Raw genomic sequence first — 25,190 nt, 5'->3', positions numbered from 1 at the left:
ACAGAATGACAGTCATTGAAAATAAATACAATTAGGCCAGAAGATAGCTCAGTTGAAGAGTACATAACGAAGAAAAGGAACATAATCACATTTATGAAGAATCAGAAGTGTGCACACTTTTCAAATCATATTGTTTCTCCAGAAATGTTTCCAAAAGAAGTAATTCTCAAGCTACAGACCAGGGACAGTCGAAGGCTCCCAGTATTCTCAGGAGACACATAAATCCCAAACTCTACAATAAGGTCAGACATGGCTTGCCTCCCTTCTTTTCCTCCCTCACAGGGTACTACAGAGTTGCCCGGGGTCTCTGATGTCATCCAGCATAAGCCTCACTGTGCTGACAGCCACAAGCAAGCTCATAGGGTGGGGTGACCTCGGAGTGACTTTGCACCTATTTTCATATGTTCAATAACTGCAGTACACAGGCACCTGTAATTCATGAAGAGCCCCCAAGTCTCACTCAATTACTGACCACCACTATTATTTAAGTGTGGCTTAAACCTGGTTTGTGAAGTAGGAAAATGTCAATAGGAATCGAACACAGTAACAGAGGACATTTGCAGAGCCTGAGCCCTGGGCAGGGACACCAGCCAGGTGCACTCGGAAATGAGCAGAGAGGCATAATGGACTGGCAAATCCCTCTGAGCAAAGATGAAGCTGCCTGGTGACCCACTGATGGCACGTTCAGAGGCCTCAGGGTTGGGCCCACCTTCTCTAGAGTTTCAGATTTCTTTAGTCTATGGCAGGCACAGGCCTGGGAATTTTTTTTTTTTTTTTTTAAGCTTCCCTGACGATTCCAATGTGGAACCAGAAAGATACCAAGAATTCTTCATCCCTTCCAAAGAATATATTTTGATACACTACATCCCATTACCTCATATTTTATCCTCTCCGTCCATATCATTTGTGGCTTTGCCTTCTTTCATTTGCAAACCAAAGAGGAGGAAACACTCAAATTCTGGACAGATAGCACACAGAAGTAACAGACTGGCCTCAGTCCTGACCTCCCAGGTCAATGCCCAGAACGGAAGAGGAAAGATTTCTGTTTCACCGGGAGGGGCCCCGGAGACTGAAGACCCCTGCAGAAACTCACCCACAGTGCTGGGCTAAGTCAAGAGCAGATGAGCATTGCAGACCAGACCACTAGATCACATGGATGGCCTTGGAAGATCTACGGAACATTTACTGGTTTGGGCCAGACTGCTCTAAACACTAAGGTCAGGGAGGTCAAGCTGGGGGAGACTTCCTGAACTCAGAGGCCAGCACTGTGGGCCAGTTTCCTGCAGTCTTCCTGGATGTCAGGTCTTCTCTGCCCAGGTACCCCAAGCCAGCTGTGGAATCTGGATCCAGTGAGCAAGATCACCACATGACCAAGGGTTTTCTACACATAATGGGCTTAACAAACCTTCTAGTCCTCACCACAAGTTAATTCTGGAAGACTCAACCTCTTCGCATTTGCTAGCAAGAACTGCTTTTGCCCGACGGACCATGAAACCTCAGAGTAGATGTAGCCAGATGATGGCTGAACTCATACAGAAAACAAAAGCTAGTGTTTGGAAACACAGCACATGACCCCTCCTCGAGGTTCCTGAGAGGCCTGGTGACTCCACAGAGGAGAACCCAAAGCTCAGAGACACAATCTCAGAGGAAGGAACCTGCCCTCTCCCTGGGGACAAGATAGCCGCCAACGCCGTCATTTGGTTAACTGGTCCCAGTGCTTGAGGGAGGCTGAGAAACTGCTTACTTAGCCACACAAGACTTCCCAGGCAGAGGCTTCTCAGTATGAAATGAGACCCTGGGCAGAAACCACTCTCCTGCGCTCCTCTGTGACCTTCTGCAGACTTTCTCTGAGAATTTTTTTGTTAGCCTCATTCAGTTCATCTCGTGTTGATGTCCTTGACTGTTTGTCTGTCTGTTTTTACAACAGGATAAACCACAAACAGACAGCTGGAATGGATTCTGCAACTCCACGTGGTGGAAACCAAGTACGTTTGTTCAGGTGTTACAGTCCCTTCTTAGAAGAGAGTTGACCAGCTGTTTAGAAGGGCACACTGTCCAGGGGTGAGCTGAGTGAGTGTGGAGGGCCACTGGGAGGTCCTCTCTCGGGAGACAGGCTAGGAGGGGTATCAACAACATGGAGACAGACTGCAGTCAGGGAGCATTTCAAAACGGTTAGCATAACCCTACAAGACCCTAGTAGAGCCGAACAGTGTCAAAATGAGCATCTGCATGAGCCTGAGCCAGCCTGGGTGACTGCTGGTTGGTTACGGCACCCTGCCAATTGACCTGCAGAGCAGCATCTGGGTATGCCTGGCACCTGCCAGCCAAGCCTTGATCTGTTCAGATCCCCTGAGAGACTTCTGAGAAACAGTGGGGTCACAACGTGGGAGTTGGTCGGACTTCTCCTCATCAATAATGGAACAGAATTCCCATAAACACTAAAGATTTTAAATAATCTGAGAGCTACCAGCAGAATACCTGCAGGGCATCCAAAGAACAAAATACCACCAGCCTCAATCTGTTTCCCTACCCATGTTTGTTTTTAATATATTCCATTCAAATACATCACAGGATAAACACACATGCACACACATATATCTATACATACACACACATATATATTTAATATCGATGCACTCAATGTAATTCTGCCTACTTATGAACCATAGCCTCAAGAAGTGTATTAAAAATCACGTGACCATCAGAATAAAAGATGAACCACCACTCACCCCATCCCCTAACCCAGACATCTACAAACAAAGATGAAATAAAATTATGGTTGTGCCTTGGTACATGTTTAGGTCTGATAGAACATAATCAGAAAAGCTGGAAACATTCTGAAGCATAATTCCTCCAGCCAAATAAAAGCCGTAACATATAATATTTCCCCAATCTCCCACCGTTCACTAAAGAATCAAAGACCCTCTGACCTTGTAGAGCATGCGTCCGTTGTGGAAGTTCTCAGACATCCAGTGAGCAGCCAGCCTTTATCTGAACAGGACAGTGTACCTTCATCACCAACAGGTCCCTACTCAAATCCTGCGGAGAGCCTGAGTCCTCGGGGAGGGAGTGGCGCTGACTGACGGCTCTCCAGGAAAGCTTGGCCAGTCACAGGTAGCAAAAGACTTCCTTTTTTTTTTTTTTTTAAACTCTAGTTCACTCCTGACACCTTCACCCCTTTCCTGTCTGGATTGGAGTCACTCTGTCACTCCTTGGAGACACTTGAGGACTGAGGAGCGAGACCTTTGTGCTGGCTTCAGGTCCAAGTCATTGGAGCAGGCTTCCGCTTGGGTTAAAAGAATCAGAGCTGTGAGGAGAGAGACAAGGGAACCAGCCAACAGGATGTGTGTGGCTGGAGTTCCTGGCATGAAGTCTTGGCTTTCATGTTTATTTTTGGATGTATTTTTCTTGGGCCTTTGATGCAAATTTCTGGCCTGGGAAGTAACCCTACAGTAGAAAATCCCAAGTTGCTAAGAGTCAGCACAGGCCTCTGCCCCAGGAGAAGCAGGGTCCTCTGCCCCAGGAGAAACAAGATCCTCTGCCCCAGGAGAAACAGGGTCCTCTGCCCCAGGAGAAACAGGGTCCTCTGCCCCAGGAGGAGCAGGGTCCTCTGCCCCAGGAGAAACAGGGTCCTCTGCCCCCAGGAGGAGCAGGGTTCTCCACTCCCTGCCTCCAGTGCTACCTAGGATGAAGTTGTGGATCCAGAGACAGTCTACCTCCTAGGCCCTTGACAACCATCCGAAATGCTGGTCCACCAACTACTCACTCATGCAAAGGTAAAATAATCTGGTGCAAACATGCTGCATAGAGTCACAAAACCTACCCGGCTGACTCCTGACATCTGTGTTCTCAGAGACTGTGTTTTCTGGCTTTCGTTTTTTGTGACAGTTGCAAACAGCTAGGGGTATTGAGCTGATTTGGGCAGGAGCGCATGCCCCCTGAAGGCACTGTTACAGGACGGCTTTTAACAGGTGTCAGCAAAGACCAACCTGCTGTCATGTCAACAATTCCTGTTCTCACAGTGGCTCCGAAGATTATTAATGGAAAATCACTTTGTCCACTATGAATGCAAAGGAGGCAGTAAAGAAACGTAGCTAAAAAGTTCTTCACAATTGCCAACATATCTGGTAGAATCTTCTAGACAAAATAGCATTGGAATAGAGAGACACAAATACCTTTCTTCAATAGCATTCATGGCTCTGAGAAAAATCCCTGTTAACAGATGGATTTCCTAAGACAGAAACATGTTCTTCTATTTATTTAGTTTTTGTTTTGTTTTTCCAAGATAGGATTTCTCTGTGTAGCCCTGGATGTCCTGGAACTCACTCTGTAGACCAGGCTCGCCTGGAACTGAGAGATCCAACTGCCTGTGCCTTCTGAGTGCTGGAATTAAAGGTATGTGCTACCATACCCGGATCTACTTATTATTTTTACCATTTAAATTATATATCTCATAAGACATGAAATAGTGTTTTGGCTGTTCCTGAAGCTATAGACATTTGGGGGATAAATCCTGCCAATTACGAAATGATCCTCTGGCCAAAATAAAATCAGGATAGTAAGCAACAATTGTGCAGGTAACAATTATGCTAAGTAGTTACTTTCATTAAGAAGGGTCAATTTATAATTTTAAAATACCACTTTTACTTTTAAATGCTATAATTTCATTAGCATCTTTAAATTTTCAAAAATGTATTCATAAATCTATATTATTTGAAAATGCTCAAATAGGATTCACAGTAGAAGAAAAAAGTTCCAGAATGATGTTTATGCAACCAAAAGGCTGGTAACAGTGGTGGACTGCTAGAAATACTGTACACTAGTGTCCTTCCTGCATTTGATTAAGAAGGCCTCTCTCATCCACTTCTCTGAACTCACTGTACTCACTCACTGTTTGGTAGAGATCTCAAGACCAACTCCAAAGCATTATCATGGAAATACACTGTTAAATCGAAAGAGAGAAATGAGATAACACCCCACCACCTGCGTTCTGCTAAACCAGTGATTCTCAACCTGTGGGTCGTGACCTCTTTGGGGTCAAACCACCCTTTCACAGGGGTTATCTAAGACATCAGAAAACACAGATATTTACCATTTATAACAGTAGCAAAATGACAGTTACAAAGTAGCAATGAAATAATTTTATGGTTGGGGGTCCCCACAACATGAGGAACTGGATTAGGGGGTTGTGGCATTAGGAAGGTTGAGACCCACAGTTTCATCAGAAACTGTCAGGCTGCCGACACTAAGAGATCATAGAACTGGATAATAAATCAGTTTTATATTTATTCCACCATCCATCATAAATACCTATAATCTTGGATCAACTATTAATGATGGGTTTAAATTCCCAGACCTCCATTTAACTGCTTTGCCATTTAGCTTCCATACAAAGCCTAAAAATGCCACTGGTGTCAAGGAGTTTAAATTATAAATTATAGTTGTCTTAAGAACTAAAAACGGCTGCCCGTGAGTTTCAAATTAATTTTCTCCTGGATGAAATTCAGAAATTTCCCTGTCTTCAATCACTCCAATCCCCCGATCCCTCTTTGTCTGTCTTCCCCTTCTGAGATAGCACTGGAAACTCAGATATTTTAGACCCTGGCTAACGTGTCAGAGGCATGAGAAGAGGGAGCATTATTGACCCACTCGGAGTAAATTTCCCATAATTCACTTCAGCTAAGAAAGCATGAATGACTTTCCAATGGACCAACCTAGCATCCTCCAAGCAAACCACAAATTGGAAAGTAAAACTCGGAAAGAATGGAGAAGAGATCAGTTTTCCTTAGCAAGAGATGAGAAGAGACATGGAGCTTTCAAACTGTTGCCTTGCTTAGATATTGGGAAATGTTTCTAGTCACATCGTGACAATTTTTAAAATATCCCAGAGCCGCCTCTTTGATTCAGAGCCTAAGAGAACACAAGAAGCCAGGAGCCCTTGCAATGGAATTAGGCAGGGTTTCAAAACCTCCCGTGAGCACTGAGCATGCATATCTGCAGAAGCCTGGGCAGGGGAGGGACTTCCCTAACTCTCTCCTCAAATCCCAGGAGTGGGTACCAGAGTCTTCACGCAGCTGCTCACAGTCACTCTCAGGCTGGGCCAGCAGCTGATGACTAAGAGCCACAGTTCTGCAACCCCTCTGAGGGGAGTTAACAGCTAATATAAGCACCCCAAGCTAAATACGAGGCTTCTGGCCATAGAACAGACCGCCCCTGTGGCATCCCACCAGATGACCAGACAGGAGGAATGGACACGCAAATTCAGAGCCAGACTGAGCTTCTCTCACTTCTAAGATCTGGAATGTCTGACCTCACCTCAGCTCTGTGCTCTGGACCTGGTGGATGCCTTCTCTGAGGCTCACAAGTCACCAAGACTCCCACCTGCATCCAGACTCCTTCATGTGTTTTCTAACAGGTCCAACTTGGGTGTCAGCATGATGCTGGATTTTAATTTGGCTAACAGAGCCACTTGGCAGCACAATGGCTGGCTGGATGGCTGAATTATAAGTCATATTATTTGACATAATCAAGAAAAAAGTGTTTGGTTATCAAATGTTTTGCTTGCAGTGAGTGCTATATATGCCACTGGTATAGCCCAATATTCAGAGAACACAAGCAAAATTTAATGACAATGACGTGTCGTATTCTGAAATTACACTTTGCCATCTCCTCCAGAGAGCGAAGTGGCGTCCCTTGCTCTGAGAACAGAATCCTGCCAGTCTGGTTCACTGGTGCCTGAAACACGGGAGCTACTTAGCATTTGTTGACTAAATAAGCCTTACAATAAGCATCATTTAAGCTTTCCTGAGAAGCTACTCCAGGCTTGTACAATTTCCTGGGATTATATGCACCGTGTATGCACATGGGTGCCCTTTAATAAAGCCTTGATTAACAGACTGCTACAGGAGAGGCTTATTGAATTTTCACTTCAAATGGTTTAAGCACTGATTGCACACCTCACTCGCACCCCAGGCTTAGCTACATGAACAGGCAACTGGAAAGAAGCATCCGACTGTGTCCTCTGGGTATGAGTTTCCAGGCTCCGACCTGTAAATGAAGTCAGGATAAAAACATCTCCTCCTTTCCAGTGCTAAAGGGCCTTCTGGATCTTGTCCCCATCACAGTTAAGTCACTGACTAGAGAGATCAGAAGTCAGGCTCCCAAGCTACAGGTGGCGGGTGGTCCACAGAGCTAGAAAACACAAGAAGAGCTCTGGGGCAGCCAGAGGCAGCCATGACAGCCCTCAGGGTTAGTTCCCTCATTTAAGGATTCGTCTCTAAGAGGAACAGCAATGGGAATCAGCCTTGAGGTGTGTAGATGTAAGCTACCCAAGAGACAGAAGCATTGCCAACAGTATACAGCCATTATGAGCCTCCTGCTGTATTCATTAGCAGTTACTCCTTACTTTCTGGGAAACAAAGCATCTGACTTGACTGGATTAACTTTTAGCCCTAGCATCTATTTACAGAAACCCTGGGTCGAGGCATCAATGAAGACAGCTTGAGAAATGGTCTGACAAATTTGGGGTGAGAGAAAACTGGCCAGGCCTTTTACAGAAGTCGAGGACAAGAGGAGACGGGAACAAAAAGGGGGAGAAAAGAGGGAAGGTGGGGAGAGACAGAGACACGGGGGAAAGCTATCAGAGCAAGCTTTAACTGTGCAATCAGACAGAATGCGTTTGGGTTTTAGCTTCACCTGAGCCTGGTTAAAAAAAAAAAAAAAAAACATATCTGTAAAACATAGCTTTGGCACAACTGTGGAAACATGAAGTATACACTGGTTATTAGATATCAGGATACTACTACTCATTCTATATACTCATAATAACATTATGGGTTGTAGCAGGACGCTAATTTCCTTGGGATACATAGTGAAACATCAGGATGAAACGTCAGGATGTCTCAGGAACATTAAAGAGACTCGGAAGAAAAGCATGATGAAGCAGACTCAGCAGCGTGTTAACTGCTGGGCCACGTAGCCGGTAGCAAAGGTTCGTCACATTATTATTTTGTCTGAAGAACGGTCTTACAGATTGTTTTAATGTCCGTAGGCAGTGACTTCTCAGGAACTTCCTTCACAGCACTGCAGGCCTAACTGAGTGTTTCTCTGTATTTCCCCAAGCTCCCCTATCAGGCCAATACATGACTGACCACAGAGTGTCTACTGCAGCACATGGTACCTTTAGGAATGGCTTCCTTTCTTAAGTCACTTTCCCAAATTCCCATTACAAAAACGACTTGCTTATTTGCCTCGAACCTGGCCCCTTCTGATTGACAGAATATCTTTGCCCACATACCTCACATAAATTGACTTTCACTTTTCCTTCCTAAAAAAAAAAAAATCTGAGCTTTGTCTCTGAACTTTACAGAGCAGTTGGAGCTCTTTAAAATTTTCTAAGAGAAACATTTCAAACAAGCAACCCCACAATTTATTCACGGCCACCAAGAATAAAAGTACCAGGCTTCACCAGCAAGGCCTTCCAAAGCTTTGCATGACTTTCAAGGCTGGGCATCATGGCTCATCCACCTGCAGGCTAGCTCCCTCAACGCATCAGTCATTTGTTTGGCTCTGGAGGAAACTATTTGATTACACAAAATTCTTTTTTAGATCAAGTTTGAAATCTTAGCCACATTGGGACAAGTGGTGAAACCTGCCAGCTCAATGGTTGACTCCTAGACATACCGAGCCCGGGACAAAGACAGGGAGCCACCACGGGTTAGAATCCAAAGCCAAAGGGGCTGAAAAGGAAAGAGAGCATAAAAGATGCAAGGCTCGGCCAGGCCTTTATGAGTGCTCTCTCCGCCATGACTGCCTCTTAGACAACGTATTCCTCACACTTCCCGTAAATGAGCACTGTGCCCTAAGGGATGCTGGAAGTGTCAGTAAATGCAAGAGCCAACAGGACTAGCGGCATCCACCCACTGCTGTGCCACCTATGCATTTTGAAGTTGGCAAGTCACCAGACATCTTTACGGCCCCCCATTTTCCATACCTTATTACAGAGCACATCATTTTTAAAAGCATTTAAATGAACCAGATGTTAACCCCATTCATTCCACTTTCTCCAGGAATGTGTCAATAATGATTTTTAAAATGCAAAAGAAAATGTCAAAGTATTTTGTTCCCTGGTTAAGAATACATCCATGGAATAGGAAAGAGAAAATTCATAAAAACACTCTATGGTCATTCAAGAAATAATTATAAGGTATGTCAAACCACAGAAAATCGAGCAAGCACTAAATTATCAACAAAAAAGGATGTCTTATGTCAAAATGGCTTTTTCACTCACTCATTTCAAAAACAAGTTTAGAAAATTAAATTCTATCCACCAGCTCAGAACAGCACACATTAAGGCTTGACTGTTATGCCATTATCCACACTTTCTCTCTCTCTCTCTCTCTCTCTCTCTCTCTCTCTCTCTCTCTCTCTCTCTCTCTCTCTCTGCTGGCAACTACATTCACTGACAGGGTGCCTTGGGGCTCACCTCCCATAGTGCCTTGAAGTCTTCCTGCTCAATGCGGAGGAGCTCACTGCTCTCTCTGGTAACAATGGTTGCATGGCGGGGTGTGTTGTCCAGTATGGACTCTCCAAAGGCTGTCCCAATTCCCAGGGTGCAGATGGTCACCGCGTCCTGAGAACCCCAACACCAAAAAAACAGTCATTAGAAAATTAAAGATGCAGTGGATGAGAGACTTGCTTTTTCTCTAAATTGATGTATAATTTGTGTAAAATAAATGCCCAGTTTCACTGTGTGGTTCAACATATTTCAGCAAACAGACACTGATATAAATGATATCCAATCAAGACTTAGAAAATTTTTTTCACTCCTAAAGGTTCTCTGTATCCCTGATCCAGTCAAGACCCTTCCATCAGAGGAAACCACTGCCCTGAGTTCCATCCTCAGAAGGATGCTTTGCCTGTTAGGGAACTTTCCATAGAAAGAGACAGGCAGTAGGGTCTAATCTATGTCTGGCTTCTTTTGCTCAGCGTAACAGCTTTGAGTAAGCCACGTTTTCATACGGGTCAGTAGATGTTTTTCCTCTTGTAAGTGAGTTGTTTTGCAGTCCATGGCCATGCTACCATTTGCTCATCCATTCTCATACTGGGACCACTAAGATGTTTCTAGTTTGTGGATACTGTGAATACTGCTAACGACAATAATCTGATCTTTCTATAAAACTACTAGTTGCTTTAAGAAAAGAAGGGACTTTACCAAAAGGGGACTAGATCCTTTTGGTGAGAAGGAATGATCGCAATGTTTAGGAAGTGGGAACAGGACTGCTATTGTCCCTGGAAAACTGAAGGTCCGATTGGTGAGCTCCCAGAGGCCTTAGTTAAGGAAGCAAAGAGCCAGAGCCAGGTTCTAAGTCTTTCTGATTAGAGATGCCAAGCTTTTTGTGCCATGCTGCCTCCTGCAGCCATAACAGAGGAAAAACAGCACCAGAGAAAGCACTGTGTAGCTGTTTATAAAATGTCCTGAGTCCGTGCTCCAGAAAGTTCTGAAGAAACTGTAAAAACTAATTCCTCTCTACACGCAACATTGGCAAGAACATTTATATTTAAATCTAACTACTTTCAAACGATGCAAATAGCCGTCTCAAAACCACCTGGAGATTAATTCTGCAGGCGTTGTAAGCTATGGAGACACACCAGGGTGATCCTCCAAGTTCGAAGACACACTTCCCCTTTCATGCATCTAGTACACAATCATAAGCAAATATTATTAAGATCCAGTTAGTGACTCTGCAAGCACATTACCGAGACAAATGTACTCAAGAATCCAGCCCCTTGAACCATGGTGAATTGCTTCTGCAAAGATATTACCCTCTAAAATTATGCTCAGGAAAATAAAAATCAATAATATTTCAGAAAAGGGAAAAAAGATCTGGGGCAAATTTAAGAACAGCCACTGATCTATTCCCCAGAAGAATATCTGCAAACTAATCCATTCAAAAAGCACACCCAGAACTGAATGTCAATAGTCGGGAAGTTGGCGAGTAACTCTCAGTTTCTAGTAGAAACATGAGATAGGTTTTGACAAGTTACAGGCTTCCAGAAATCCCCTAAAATAAAGGGCTCCCTGGAGGCTCCCACTGGACTACTGTGTTCTTCTATTACTTTACTTCAGGACCAATTTTTTTTCCTAATACATACTTTCCAGTGTGGGGACTTGTTTGTTTATTTAATTGTTTTATTTTTCAAGACACAATTTCTCTGTGTAGTCCTGGTTGTCCTAGAATTCTCTCTGTAGACCAGGCTGGCCTTGAACTCAGAGATCTACCTGCCTCTGCCTCCCAAGTGCTGGGGTTAAAGGCATGCGCCACCCCAGCACGGCTAGTGGTGATGAGAAAGACCCATCATGAGCACTGCAGCAAGAGGGTTGTGGAGACTTCAGTTACACAGGAACTAGCCAGTGCTTACAGATGAGTCAGGCATCTTCTTCACCTCCCTTCCTGACACATGTATGCTGTCACCAAAACACACACAAATATGGGCTGTGGAACTCAACATGACCTGTCTTCTTGGGAGAGAATGGCTCTTGTAATAAAGATACAAGATTTCTGGAATGCTTGCTTTCTCCCAGAGCCTTTGATTTACCCAGGCTTAGTCATATTCTAAAACTCGGTGGTATGGTTACCCGCACTGCTTAGAACAGTCCACTGAACAGTGATGTCCACTGTAACAGGAGTCCAGGCACAGTCTGATTCCAAGGATCCACACTGTCACCAGAAGTGACTGGTGATCAGCCCTTCCTCCACCCCCTCCTTTGTTCTTGATCCAGTCAGATGTAAAGGCGGAGTCACAAATGACAACAGCCAGTGGTATAGCACTTGCCTAGGACTCATGAGGACCTGGATTCGATCCAACATGTCAGTCAAACTACACGTACGTTCACACCTTGAAATTCAGGCTAGGAAGCCTCTCCCCGTTGTTGGCAGCTTCAAACCTCAATTTCCTCAGGTCAGAATGGTTTTTAGGACAAATTTACTTAGGAATTGGAATGGACGTGGGAGGTATTGGTTAGGCACCAGGATATTGAGCACCGACGGGAGATAGAAGGGTCAGAAACCATTTGTCTTTTCTAAAGCCTAACTGATATCTTTGCAATCCTTGGGTGCCTCATCTTGTTGACATTGGAATCTGGGCTTCCTATAGTCTCAGGGAAAAAAATATCAAATAAAGTCACATCCAAACGTCCTCCTAAGCATCAGGATTAATATGTTGCTGTGAACACAGGTTGGAAGGTAACATAAATGTGGGTAATTGTAGAAGATTCTGTGTCCACACTATAATCTCACTATACCCCACAGGTCAGAATTCAAAGCCCTGACTCCTGTAGATACCTCTGCCTATTGAAAAACATGTCTGTTTCTACATGCAACATGAGATTTCTTTAAAGCTACAGGCTACAAGTCTACTCACATCAGCAAATTTATCTCTCAGAGACCATTCAGGAGAGTGTTTATGACTTCTGCTTGTCTGTGGATTGCTCACTGACATAGAAAATGAAGAAAGCAATCAGCACCAGCCAGAGAGTCTGGAAACACTGAATAAATGCCCTGTTCTGCATTATCTTTGAGGACTTTTCAAATGAGAAATAAAGGTTCAAGAATGTAAACAACTTCATGAGATGAAGGTGGTTTAGCTAAGGCTGCTGGAGCCCTACCAGATTACCCACCTTCAGTGGACTATTTGTACACTCTGCAAAGACATAGTGCTGTGATTTGTTTAATAAAGAGTTAAATGGCCAATAGCTAGGCAGGACTTCCAGGCGGCAGAGAGAGGAAACTCAAGATGAGTCTAGGCACAAGAGGAGATGCCAATGAGACATGGAGGGAGTCAGACACACAAAAGGAAAGGTAAAAACCCATGAGGGAAAATGCAGATTAATATACATGGGTTAATTTGGGTTATAAGAGCTGGTAGGACAAGCCTAAGCTAAGGCCGAGCTTTCAAAATCAATAATAAGTCTCCTTATCATTATTTGGGAGCTGGCCGGTGGGACAGAGAACGACTTGTTACACCCACCCACTTCCCAAACCACTGTAGCTTTCTGCACAGATCCAGACACACATGCAAGATTCTACCTAGAGCATCTTCACCCAGCTGGAGAACAGTGCTGAGCAGGCACCTTGAAGGTACATCCTTCTACACAGAGGTAGGACAGTGGGAGACACCGGCAGCTTCCTTGCCCTTCTCTGGAGTGAGCCCAGCTTCCCACAGAGGAAACCTATTGATCTACTTTAAAAAGATTTTCTTAATTATCATATTTTGTGTATATGGGTGTTTTACCTCCATGTATATTTGTGTACTACCAGTGTGCAGTGTCCTTGGAGGCCAGAAGATGGTGTAGGATCACCCTGGGGTTAGGGATCTGCATACATGTGGGTGGAATGTTGTGCCATGACTGGACACAGTTTTGACTGTGACGTCTCTTTCGCCCTTCACAACTGAGATCATGTTATTTGAACAATGCCTGACTCAGAACAAATGCTTAGTTACCTATGCATGTTCCTATTGACAGTAGAGGTTGAGTGAAATGCTTGGGATTAGGGTTTCCCATTTTTTAAGATTTTGGAATATTTGCATTATATGTCTATTATATATGATTGTGTGTGTGTGTGTGTGTGTGTGTGTGTGTGTGTGTGTGTGTGTGCATATATTTCTCAGTTAGGATTCTTCTTCTCAGATGACTGCAGCCTGCATCAAGTTGACATAAAATTATTCCCATGTACCTCAGTCTGTGCATTCCGGTCCCTAAGCCTGCCTGGGCCTTCGCTGTACAAATCTGCAGCTACCTCAGCTGCTGGCACTAAGCCAAGAGACGTCAGCAAGCCCATGGTGACAGGTACTGAGCACCAGGCAGAGGAGGTTCACATGGAGGCACAAAGCTGGTACAGAAGAGGCCCGAGCCATCGTGGGCCTAGATTACACAGCCTCCACGGCTTTGGGCAAAATGTTGCCTGAGTCCTCAGGGAAATGGCCACAATCTCTTTAATAAGATTTATAGCAGAATACATGTTTTAAACATTTGTTTATTTGGGGGACAGCCGCCATGACACACATACCATAGCATGCAGGTGGGGCTCAGTGTGACAACTTGTGGGAGTTGGATCTCTTTCTACCCTGTGGGCTTCAGGACTCGAACTCAAGCAGTCAAGTTTGGCAGCAATCACCTTTACTGGCTGTGCCATCTTGACAGAATTAAATAGAAATAAACAATACAAAGGAAACTATAATTCCTAACTCAGTCACATTGCCGCACATGCATAGGTTTTTCTACCCTTCTAAAAAGCAAATTATATTTTTGCTATTATTTAAACAACAGAGACTCTCTATAGTCATGTTGTATTAAGCTTCATCTAATGACGGCTTTCAACGTTTAAATTCCAAGTTTCTCTGTCCCCCCCCCCCCCCCAGTCTGGATGTCAAGTGGTTTGAATGATCTGCAAAACACTTGAGCTCTCTGGGGGAGCCTGGATTCAAAGGAACCCTTCTGACAATCCCTGCCGTAAATCAAAGAATCCTTTTGTACTGCGTCTAATCACCCCTAATTTATCTGCTTTGTGCATCTGCATCATGGAAAACTCCCATCTTAAAGCAGACTTCTCACTAGGGCCATTCACGTTTGTTTCATGCGGACAGTATGAAAACAGGGTGATGCTTGGAAGGCCAGGCTTGAGTGCCACAGCAGTTAGGGTCGCCGCCGTCTGAGGCAGGAAACTTTGGGCCTAGCAGACTGTAAGCATCTGGTGAAATCCAGCTTACACAGATGCTCTGGGGGAGTCAGAGTCATTTAATCAAGTCAATAGATGTGAGCACTGTCAGTGGTAAACACATGAAGGTTTTATTTTTTAATTATTCTGTAATTTTGAAGAGTTATCAGATCTTAGGCTGGGTGTGGTAGCTCGTGCTTCCCAGCCCAGCAGTTAGTTGGGAGGCAGAGGAGGTGGATCTCTGAGAGTCTGAGGCCAGTCTGCTCTCCTATATATTCAGTTCCAGACTAACCGGGGCTGTCTAGCGAGCCCTGGATGAAAAAAAAAAACAAACAAAAAACAACCGTCATCTCTCCCTCCAAAAAAGTTATGGGGGCTTTTAATTAGTCAGACTTCATTCATTTCCATATTAGTGAGCCAAGACTTAATAGTCGCACTTGGGTTGGATTATCTTTAAGTGTGTAGATAGCCTAAATTCTTACAAAGCAAATGTTTTACAATGTTCTTTTTCAGCCTTACTTACCATTAAGTTTCAAAGCTCTTGCATTTAGCTCATGAGCTTGAAGTTGCTCCTGGAATTTATTGAGTCCTCTAAGCACTTTTAAGTAATAAAATTGGATGGAACCCAATTTCAGAGTCTGTCAAGGCATCCAACTGTACACATGTCAAAAGGATTTACTGCCGAGCAGGAAGGTAAAATACTTCTGAGTCCAATGTGTTTTCTGCCAAACAGCAACAGCTAGGCCGGTTCCTTTTAGAGCATGTCCCTGGAATGAGCTTCTCAGGCAACTGAGGGACATCAGACAAGCTGGCTAGGGATGGCTTGCAGAAGATGCACTGGTGTGGGCATTTCTAACCAATCAGGAGGCCACACACACTGAGCCCGAGAGCCTATCCAACCGGTCCTGTGTCACCCAGACAAAGAATACATAGCAATGAAACTATGTACGGTGAGTTGTGCAGAATGCTAAGTCAATTAAAAAAATCTGGTCCTAACAATCAGCGCAGCCACAGCCAGAGCAGACAGGAGTCAGCGATGAAGAGCAACCACCGCCTGCTTGGCACCGTTCACATTCCCTGGGCTTCCAGAACCTGTTCAGAAACATGCCTGACAAACGTCTCCCCCAAATGGTGACGTCACTGAAAACAAAAGCAAGGTGAAAGGACCGAGTGAGTGAGTGACGAACCGGGAGTGGGGGTGGGTTGGGGGATGGTGATAGCTGTACCTCAAATCGGATACACAAAAATGCGACTCACAAAAGCATCTTTGCTGTAAAGGCAAAGGCAGGGACGACTACAGGGCCACTAGTTGACCTTAGAGAGAAGAACACTAAGAGGCCTTTTTTCTAAAACCAGAGTAAAGTGGTGCCAGATAACGGCGCAGTGACAGATGAGGGGGTGGGCTGTAGTGAAGGCCAAGGCCAAGTGCAGCCCTGATTCTCTGCTCCAGTGAAATGGCTAAAAATTAAAAACGCCTGCAGTTTCATATACTGAGCTGCATTCCTGCTTTCCATGTTCTAACACTGCCCTCTCGTGACCAGTGTTAGCATTGCAGCCTGGCAGCCCACAGCCTGGCAGCCTGGCAGCCAGCAGCTCTCCCTTCTAGGCAACCAACTTTTTATTAGTCACCAGAGAGCCCCAGATTTGTACTTTATAGTGTCTTATATACATCGGCTCACTAAGGCAGGACCTATTGGCTTCAGTTTACAGGTGTCTAACTGCGCACACTCATACCCAACCAAGTGCCACGAGGAGACCTCAGAATTTCGCTGCTGGATTTGTAGCACATGAAGACAACAGTGAGGTAAGTGTCCTTTACAGAGAAGCAAGGCTTTGATGACATTGTAAACCACCATTCCCTAGTTCTGAAACTTGAAATTCTGTCAGCAGTCTTTAGGAAATTTGTCATACTTTGGATGTTTCTAGATTAGTTTAAATATCATTTAGATTTAGATATTTGTTATTCCATAAAGTCTCTTCAACTATAAATCTGCAGGGAAAAATCGGACCTCACACAGTCACACACACACACACACACACACACACACACACACACGTTGGGTGCTGTTGTCTGATGTAATGAGGTTTATAAGCCTGTTTAAGGTGTATTAATATTTCTTGTTTGTAACCTGCTATACTGTTCATTTCCAGCCCTAATCCACTAACATATTAATGAAAAAACACACCCCTCTAGTTCACTCAAGTGGGACTATCCAGCCTAAGTAAGCAGGCCTGAAAGTACATGAGGTTCCGGAGCTGGGTTTTGGTGATGGGCTCTGCAGGCCTGTGTATCCTGGGTAGGATGTTCCTGGAGGTACAGTGTTAGACAGGGATGCTGCCTGTGGGCATGTCCCCTTGTTGTTGGCCAAAGTTTCATAGGATAGCAAAAGCAATAAAGGCAGGAAGGCTGTCTGAGAAGCTAGGAGGCACGCCTCTGACAGCACATTGCAGCGAGCCCGGGTTTTGTTTGATGTTATAGAGGAATAAACACAGTATACGCAAAGGTAGGCATGAGGGTTCACAGGTCTCTGAAAGCTCCTCAGCACAGGGTGAACAGCAGCATTTCCCAGAATTCTTAGGGCAAACATGCTTTCAAGGGAGAAATGTGAAAATGGGAGCAAGGGCATCAGCTCCCCGGAGAGCTCCCTGGGTGGTGGATCATGTCCCTGCCATCCCATCCTGGGGCTTTCTCTCTTCATCCAGGCTGCTCTGAAAGCCTTGGGCTGGGGGAAGGCCGCTGTCCAGACAGCAAGGCTGCAGAAGCAGGGTGTGGCTCTGGGGTCCCGCAGGGAAAGGAAGAATGGAACTGGTTGAGTATTGAGCTGTGTGGCTCTCAATGGGGTTTTGTGTCATTTGGAGATAGAGTGAGGTGGTTGCCAGTGGTTCCTACCTCTCCCTCCCCAGCTGTAACCCCCCACACACACCCTCACCCAGGTGGCTGCTAAGCTGATCAGTGGGACGGAGCCTGTGGCCGGAGGTAAGCCATCCTGTGGTCTGAAGTCCAGTGGTCTGTCTTCAATCTTCCCCACATAACAGCGGGCCCGAAGCTGACAGACCCACTCATTCCCTGAGTATTTCCACACTTTTTACAATGTGGGATCAGTGGAGTTCTTTACTGAGATCTCAAAGAAAGGGCACAGGGATGACAGGAATCCCAGTGGCCTCTAGCGCTTCAGCTCCCCACTCTGTCATCCTAAGGAGACCCTGCTTTCTCTGTGGCCACGCATGACACAGCACATGAGTCCACCCTTGAGTGGGTGCAACCCAATGTTGGGAACAGGCCATGTAAACAATGAGGGTTCCTACCATTTGTGTGGGGGACACCACCAATGAAAATCGAGTCCAGCCTACATCCTAGGGCCCAAAGAATTCAAGAAAACCCATCTACACCAAGCATACAGTGAGGAAGAGGCTGTGTTCATAAGCTAGTGAGCACAAATGTGAGTGATGGGAAAGAAGATATAGCATATAGAATGCTCAGGAAGGCAATAGGAGTTTATGAGGCAAATAGAATACTTATATGTGCATCCCTAGCTCCTGATCACTACATAAAATTCGGTAATTTTTCAGAAAAGGGGTATCAAATCAATAACACCCAATAAATGTGTAGTATAAGAAACACTACGTCAGAACCCGGACCCGTCTCTTCAGGGGCACCACCCCCCACTTCTTCACCCAAGTCAGGGTCCTTCCTTTCTCCCAGCTGTGCACACAACCCACCAACATCCCTTGTAACGATTTCACCTCTGCTGTAACCTGCTGCCCCTTATTCATCCCACTCCAGCCCGGGTGTCCTGTGAAATGCAGGGCCACACTGGGTTAGCTGGTATTGCTATATCTAGGAGGTATTCAAGGAAGAGTGGCTGGGTGTGGAGGTGAGGGGCTAGGGCTCTGAGCTGGCATCACACGCAGAAGAGTGGCTGGGGGAGCCCCAAGGGGAAGCTGCTTCTCCCAACAACTGTGCTCCTAGCTGGCCTCACTTTGACTTCTTCCTTCTCCCCATCCCTTCAGGCACCCATCATGGTCCAGGACATAAGCCCCATCAGCACATCAGTGGGATAAAATGAATCAAGAGAGCAAAAGGTGTGTGCAGGGTGTGGCCGTTGAGATGCCCGTAGGATGCACAGTGCCCAGCTGCCTGTAGGTGGCGCTCCTGATCCAGAAGCCATTCTTGCTCTTAACTGTTCTGGCCCAGAAAGCAGCTGAGCTGAAACTCCGGGTGCTTTTGGGAACTTGTCTCTGTGTCCCTTCTGACTTAGGGAGAAGACAGACAAGCAACAGAGAGAGAGGGTCTTAGAGAGAGAAAATGGAGACACAGGCTAGCAGAGAAAGGCTGCCCTGCCCTCTCTGGAGGACTTGACTCCGAACACAGCTCCTTCTATCCTCTCCCAGTTCTCCTTCAATCCCTGGTAACCATTTCTTCCTCTTTCATTACTTCCCACCCCTAACTCACCACCTACCTTTCTTCCTGTGTGGGCGGCGGGAAGAATGTAGACTTTGGACTATGTTAGACCCGAACCCAAAATTGGTATGCACCTCTGTGGTCCCAGGAGAGTTGGGACCATTATCGGGGAGTCTCCTATCCAAGCAAATGCTAAGAAAGCCAGTCAGTGCACACAGGTGTAAGGGATAGAGTGGTATAAAATAAAAGATTTTCCAGGCAAACCTGTTGACCATTTGTTTGGTCTAACACTAGATGTTGTAAAAACTTTTTGGATGTGATTACTATTACAGTAAATAAAATTTAAATGTATTCAATTATGTATTATTTGAGGGGGACACAAACACACCAGAGGACACATGTGGAGGAGGTCAGAGCACAACTCTGTGGAGTCCATTCCCCCTTTTGCATAGGTCCCAGAGACAAACTGGCTTCTCTAGGCTTGCTTAACAAGCATTTTAACCTGGTGACTCATCTTGCTACCCAGAAATAAACTTCAAAGAAAGTAAATTACCCTTCCCAAAGTAGGTGGGCCTTCTCCCAATCAGTTGTTCTTAAGAACAAATACGTTTCCCTTGGGGTTTCCCACAGAAGAAAGAAGTCAGTTTTCAGCCTCCATCAACTCTTACCTCCACCCCTCTCCCACCCACACCCCCCAACTTCACCCCACCCACACTCAGGACAGCTGCCCTAGGAGGTTGGGTTTGCCAAGCCCTGTGAACCTGGGAGCCAGTTCCTCAAAGTCAGTCACTCTGTGTCTCATCTCCCTCCCATCCCTCCACGCCCCCACCCCCAGCAATCAGGCAGGTTGGCCCCCCGCTGCTACTAGGCAGGGGACCAGTGCCCACCTCAGAGCCAGCCCAGGTAGATGGGGCTCCCCCTACCCAACACTTCTTCTTTCCAGGAAGCCTAGGGGAAGAAGGGGCAGCCATCTTGCTCACTCTCTTTAGAGTCTTCCTGGCTCACAGCTAGGACCTTGTGCAGCCTGAGAGCCTGGGCCCCCTATCTGTCTCTGGCTACATCCTAGAACAGGTAGAATCGGGGTCCCTCTTCTTCTTTGTATCCCAGTGATGTGATTAAATCCAGAAAACTGGTTCAAGCTTATGGGATGGAGTATGTAAAGGATTCAGTAAGCAAGCATCAGTATAAAGCTAATAATTTCCCATAATTTAGGAGACTAGGAGGCCAAGCCTAGCTTCGAAAAGTTTTCTGCATTGGTTTAAGGCCAAAAATACAGATTTTTTTATAAAAGATTTGTTTGTTATGTATACAGTGTTCTATCTTCTGGTGTGCATGTATGCCTGCACACCAGAAGAGGGCACCAGATCTCATTACAGATGGCTGTGAGCCACCATGTAGTTGCTAGGAATTGAACTCATGACCTCTGAAAAAAACAGGCAGTGCACTTAGCCTCTGAGCCATGTCTCCAGTCCAAAGAATTATAGATTTAAAACCTACAATTAAATTCTATTACATTAAAGTGTAAAACTCCACAGCTAATAGCAAAGTGTTACTTGGCTCTTCCCTGCTAGGAGCCCCTGGGGCTCTCCCGTTGGTACAGGACAAGATTCCTGAAGACGCTGCTCTCATATTATTTCAACCCCACCACATCTCCTGCCAAAGCAGCAGCGTGTCAGCCCGTCACCTCTGCCTCGCTCTTCACTCCCTCGGGCACAGCTGCCCTTCTTCCCCTCCTCTCTCCTTAATCCTCACTTCCTTCTTCCCTTTCTCTTCCAACTCTCTTCTTTCTCCATCAAGACTTATTCAGGGCCAATTCAAAGAGCAAGAGGGACCTACAAACAACCCTCCTCAAGGTCCTTCTGTGGCACATCTATGCAGAAGGCCCCTAGGCAGGATGAGCACCAAGAAGCTCTAAGCAGAGATGCCCTTGTATGTGCCCATCAGGACAGCAGCTACAGTGCACGTGTGTGTGTGTGTGTGTGTGTGTGTGTGTGTGTGTGTGTGTGTGTGTGTATACCTGTGTACATGAATGTGTGTAAGTGTGTGTGAGTGTAAGTATGTGCATATACGTGAGTGTGTGTGCATTCGAGTATGTGAAGGGGGTAATAGTTCATCATTTTGCTTTCTTCTCCTTCTTAGAGTCTCCGGTAGGTCAGGCTGGCCCTAAACTCTCCATGTACCTCAGCATGGACCTTGAACTCCTGATCGCCCTGCCTCTACCTAGAATTATGTACACCACATCCCATTCATATGTACTGGGAATCAAACCCTGGGCTTCCTGCAAACGAGGCAAGCTCTCTACCAACTGGACTGCTTCCCTAGCCATCTCCATGTTTCCTTTCAGTCAAACTGCACAGAGCAGTGATTTACAATATGTGGCCAGCTGCCGGACTGCTTGTGTGTGAACCCTAGCTCCCTTAATTTCTACGTATAATACATCACTTAGACTAAGTTGTTTAACCACTTGGGGAAACAGGAATACGACCTAATTCATGGGTTATGTGGGGGTTCCAAGAGTAAAGCAAGACCTCTTAAGTGCTTAGAACACTGCCTGCTACGGACGGCTATGCAAAAAAACCAACTGTTTTCAGACCCACTGGGAAACTGAGGCAGCTGATGAAAGTCAACGCCTTCTCTGAAATCCAAGGAAAATCAGTCCTGAGAGAGAATGGGGGATGAGCCAACACAGCTGGGAGGCATGAGACGCATGGCTGGAGGCCGTGTCTGGTGGGGTCTCTGCACTGCCACACATGGGAAATGCCCTGGGACAGGGTGACGGGGCACCAGAGAGAAAGCAGCCATGCACAACAGTGGACCCCACACGGGAAACCAACTGTGTTCCAAATCCCACTCCACCACCAGTCTTTTCGGATGCCACCACAGTTTTTGGAGGGTGACTGGGGGCTAGACAGACGGCTCAGTGGTTAAGAGCACTTGCTGCTCTTGCAGAGGACCCTGGGTTCAGTTCCCAGGGCCCACATGGTGACTCACAACCATTTGTAACTCTAGTTCCAGGGGATCTGATGCCCACTTTTGACCTCTTCTAACACCAAGCATGCATGTAGTGCATAGGCGTATATGCAGGCAACACACACATACACACACACACACACACACACTAAAAATAAATGAATTTTTTTAAGAGAATGATTGCCCACAAGTCCCTACAAAATGTAAATCTCAAATTTAGAATAACCAATATTTTCCCATTTGAAGTGTGTTGCCAGAAAGGCTCAGAAACTGTCTCTTACACATTTAGAGTGTGTGTGTGTGTGTGTGTGTGTGTGTGTGTGTGTGTGGTGTTTATGCATGAGTGCCTATGTGTGTGTGTGCACGTATATACTTTTGTATGGAGGCCAGAGGTGTTCAGTGTTGGCTGTCTTCCGCAACTGTGCTCCACCTTATTCTTTGAACCAGGGTCTCTCCTTGAGTCTGGAACTCATCAATTCATGGGCCAGTATGCTCCGGGGATTGGCTGGTCTCTGCCTCCCTCTGAGAACTGGGACTACAGATGGATGTGGCTATGCCAGGCTTCTAAGTGGATGCTGGGCCTCCGAACCCAGGTCTTCGTATCTGCACAGCACACGTTCTCCTGCCTGAGCCACCACCCTAACTTAGGAAGGAGAGGTTTTTCGGGGTACCTACTTCAGCCACTTTCCCTCATCCCTGGAGCTCCTAGGACGCTGATGGGGGCCAGTGATATGAAGAAAAGTCACAACACAGGGGAGACAGGAAACATTCTTCGCCTGGTGCACACCCTCACCTTGTACAGCAATGATGAAACTGTCTATCACACCGTGGTGGAGTGTTTGCACCTCCCAGGAGACAGCCAGCCAGTGCATTCCTGCACTGAACGTTCCAACAAGCTCACTCACACAAGACTTTCAATGTATGTTTGGGACATGACTAATCAAAGGAATTCAACAAACTCTTAACATGGGGAAGTAGATTTGAAAATGTATCTAAAAACTAACGTGACAGACAAGGTCAAGAATTTGAGAAGGAGCTGGGGGAAGACACAAGGAATTGGAATGGGAAGCGGGGCGGAAATGGTGGAAATACAGTGCTCATGTATGAAATTATCCAAAATAAAAAAAAAAAAAAAAACAACTAAAAACAGCAGCAGCAATGCATCTATCACTGTTGTTTAAATGTCAAAGTAGATTACCTGGTGACTGCTGGTCTCAGAAACTTTCACATCCAAAGACCCGGCTAGCACAGCATACCAGTTGGTTCCAATGTCTCCTTGACGAAATACTGGAAAAGAAACAATGTTGTAAACACACCACGTACAGGTTTGTCTGTCTGTATGACCTGGCAGATCTTCACTGGGTATTACAAGCATGGCTTATTCTCACCTTTGCCTCATCTATTCCCCCAGGAATACAACATGGCTTCCCTCATGCCATCCACCCACAAAGCTTATCCTAGAGATTGAACATCATCGGAAGCAGATACCCTGTCGACAGAACACTCCCAGACACTGAGCTGCAATAGCTAACGGATCATCCTGACAGTGGTAAGATCCATTGGCCCAACATAGTGATACAAGCCTTTAATCTCGACACTTGGGAGGCAGAGGCAGGCAGAGCTCTGTGAGTTTGAGGCCAGCCTGGTGGGTACCAGGACAGCCAGGGCAACACAAAGCACTGACCATAATAATTTACTAACATTCTGTGTGATTTACCTTGCATACACTTGACTGCATTGTGATTCTTGGAAAACTGTGACTCTACATGGGGAAAGCATTCCATGACTTGCCACACTATGCCACCCAACTTCACAGATCTGCATTAAAGGCAAAACCACTGTGGTGGCACACCCACAATCCCAGCACTCAGAAGGCTAAGGCAAGAGGAACATGAGTTTGTGGCCTGCCCAAGGGGCATAGCGAGACTCTGTCAATAGGTTAATAAATAAATGAATGCATGTAATGTGTTTTCTAGAATAGCGTGTTTCCTTTTAAACTAACCAATGGATGGCTTATTTTATTTATAAAATTGTAAAGACTGAGTTATTGCCTTTTTGTTTATTTTCTGAATCTACTACACATAGACATTTAGCTATGATCCTCACCAGAAGTTTCTGAACCAGCATTGTCTCTGAGTTTGTAATCTCAGAGAAAAGCCGTTCAGATATTAGGTCCCATATGACGTAATGAGTAGACCTTGGGAAGTCATCTGTAGGGCAGGAAAGATGGCTCAGCAGCTAAGAGCACTTACTGTTCTTCCAGAGGATCAGGGTTCAGTTCCCAGCACCCTAGTTGGACAACTACCTGAAACTGCAGCTCCAGGGAACACAATACCCTCCTCTGAACTCAGTGGGCTCTCACACACATGTAGTACACACACACACACACACACACACACACACACACACACACACACACAAAGGAAAAAAATAAAATCAATCTTTTATTTAAAAAAAGAAAAAGTTACTCTGAAATTCTCCTCCAAAATCTCATGCAAACCAGCTCTCCTCTTAAATATTGCAACTAAGGAACCCCAGGGAACAACTCGATCTTTGCCTGTTGTTTTTCAGATTTATGATTAGAGGTCAAGCAAGTGGCTTACTGAAATCAAAGCCCAGTTGAGGGGCCAGCCAAGGCCTGGCAGGGCTGGTACGCAGGGCCTAAGAGGCAGCTTCAGGGGGCCATGGCAACAATTGTGCTCTGAGCCCTCTGAGTGGGTGTGTTGTGGAGAGGTACAGACAGTGAGGGCAGCCAGGAAGCACAGGGACAGAGGAAAAGGCGGGTGACGAGCTCGCACTGGCCTTTCCAGGGACAACTGCTCCCAGCCTCTGTGACTCACTTCGAGTTACAGATGTAATCCAATTCCCGTTACACACAAGATCTGTTTCCAAACGGCTGTAAGAAACAGAAACGGCCCCCACCAAAGAACACAGTTACTGACATCAGTAAGAAAAGTACATATGCTGGTTTGAAAATTATATATGTAGAGTATGTTAAGATTTATTTCAGTGTGTGTGTGTGTGTGTGTGTGTGTGTGTGTGTGTGTGTGTGTGTATGCTCTGTTCACACATGTCTGCATTGGTCAGAAGAAAATGTGAGA

General features: G+C 45.6%; 1 protein-coding gene across 4 annotated transcripts in view; it reads right to left on the bottom strand.

Annotated features, from left to right (window-relative positions):
* Rapgef4 (Rap guanine nucleotide exchange factor 4) overlaps nt 1-25,190 on the bottom strand; it is a 269,226-nt gene that overhangs the window by 200,697 nt on the left and 43,339 nt on the right. For all 4 annotated transcript variants that reach the window (XR_004944679.1, XR_004944680.1, XM_036183312.1 and 1 more), the window contains exons 3-4: nt 23,288-23,376; nt 9,485-9,631 (exon numbers count right to left, since the gene is read on the bottom strand). Coding sequence is in view for 2 of the 4 variants with exons in the window: in XM_036183312.1 (XP_036039205.1) it covers nt 9,485-9,631; nt 23,288-23,376 (236 nt within the window). In the remaining 2 variants the exon portion in view is untranslated. The remainder of the gene's footprint in view (nt 1-9,484; nt 9,632-23,287; nt 23,377-25,190) is intronic.

Source organism: Onychomys torridus, chromosome 4 (assembly GCF_903995425.1).
Source record: "Onychomys torridus chromosome 4, mOncTor1.1, whole genome shotgun sequence".
Taxonomy (NCBI): domain Eukaryota; kingdom Metazoa; phylum Chordata; class Mammalia; order Rodentia; family Cricetidae; genus Onychomys; species Onychomys torridus.
Note: the sequence above shows the minus strand (reverse complement) of the source record. Positions and strands in the feature narration are given on the sequence as shown.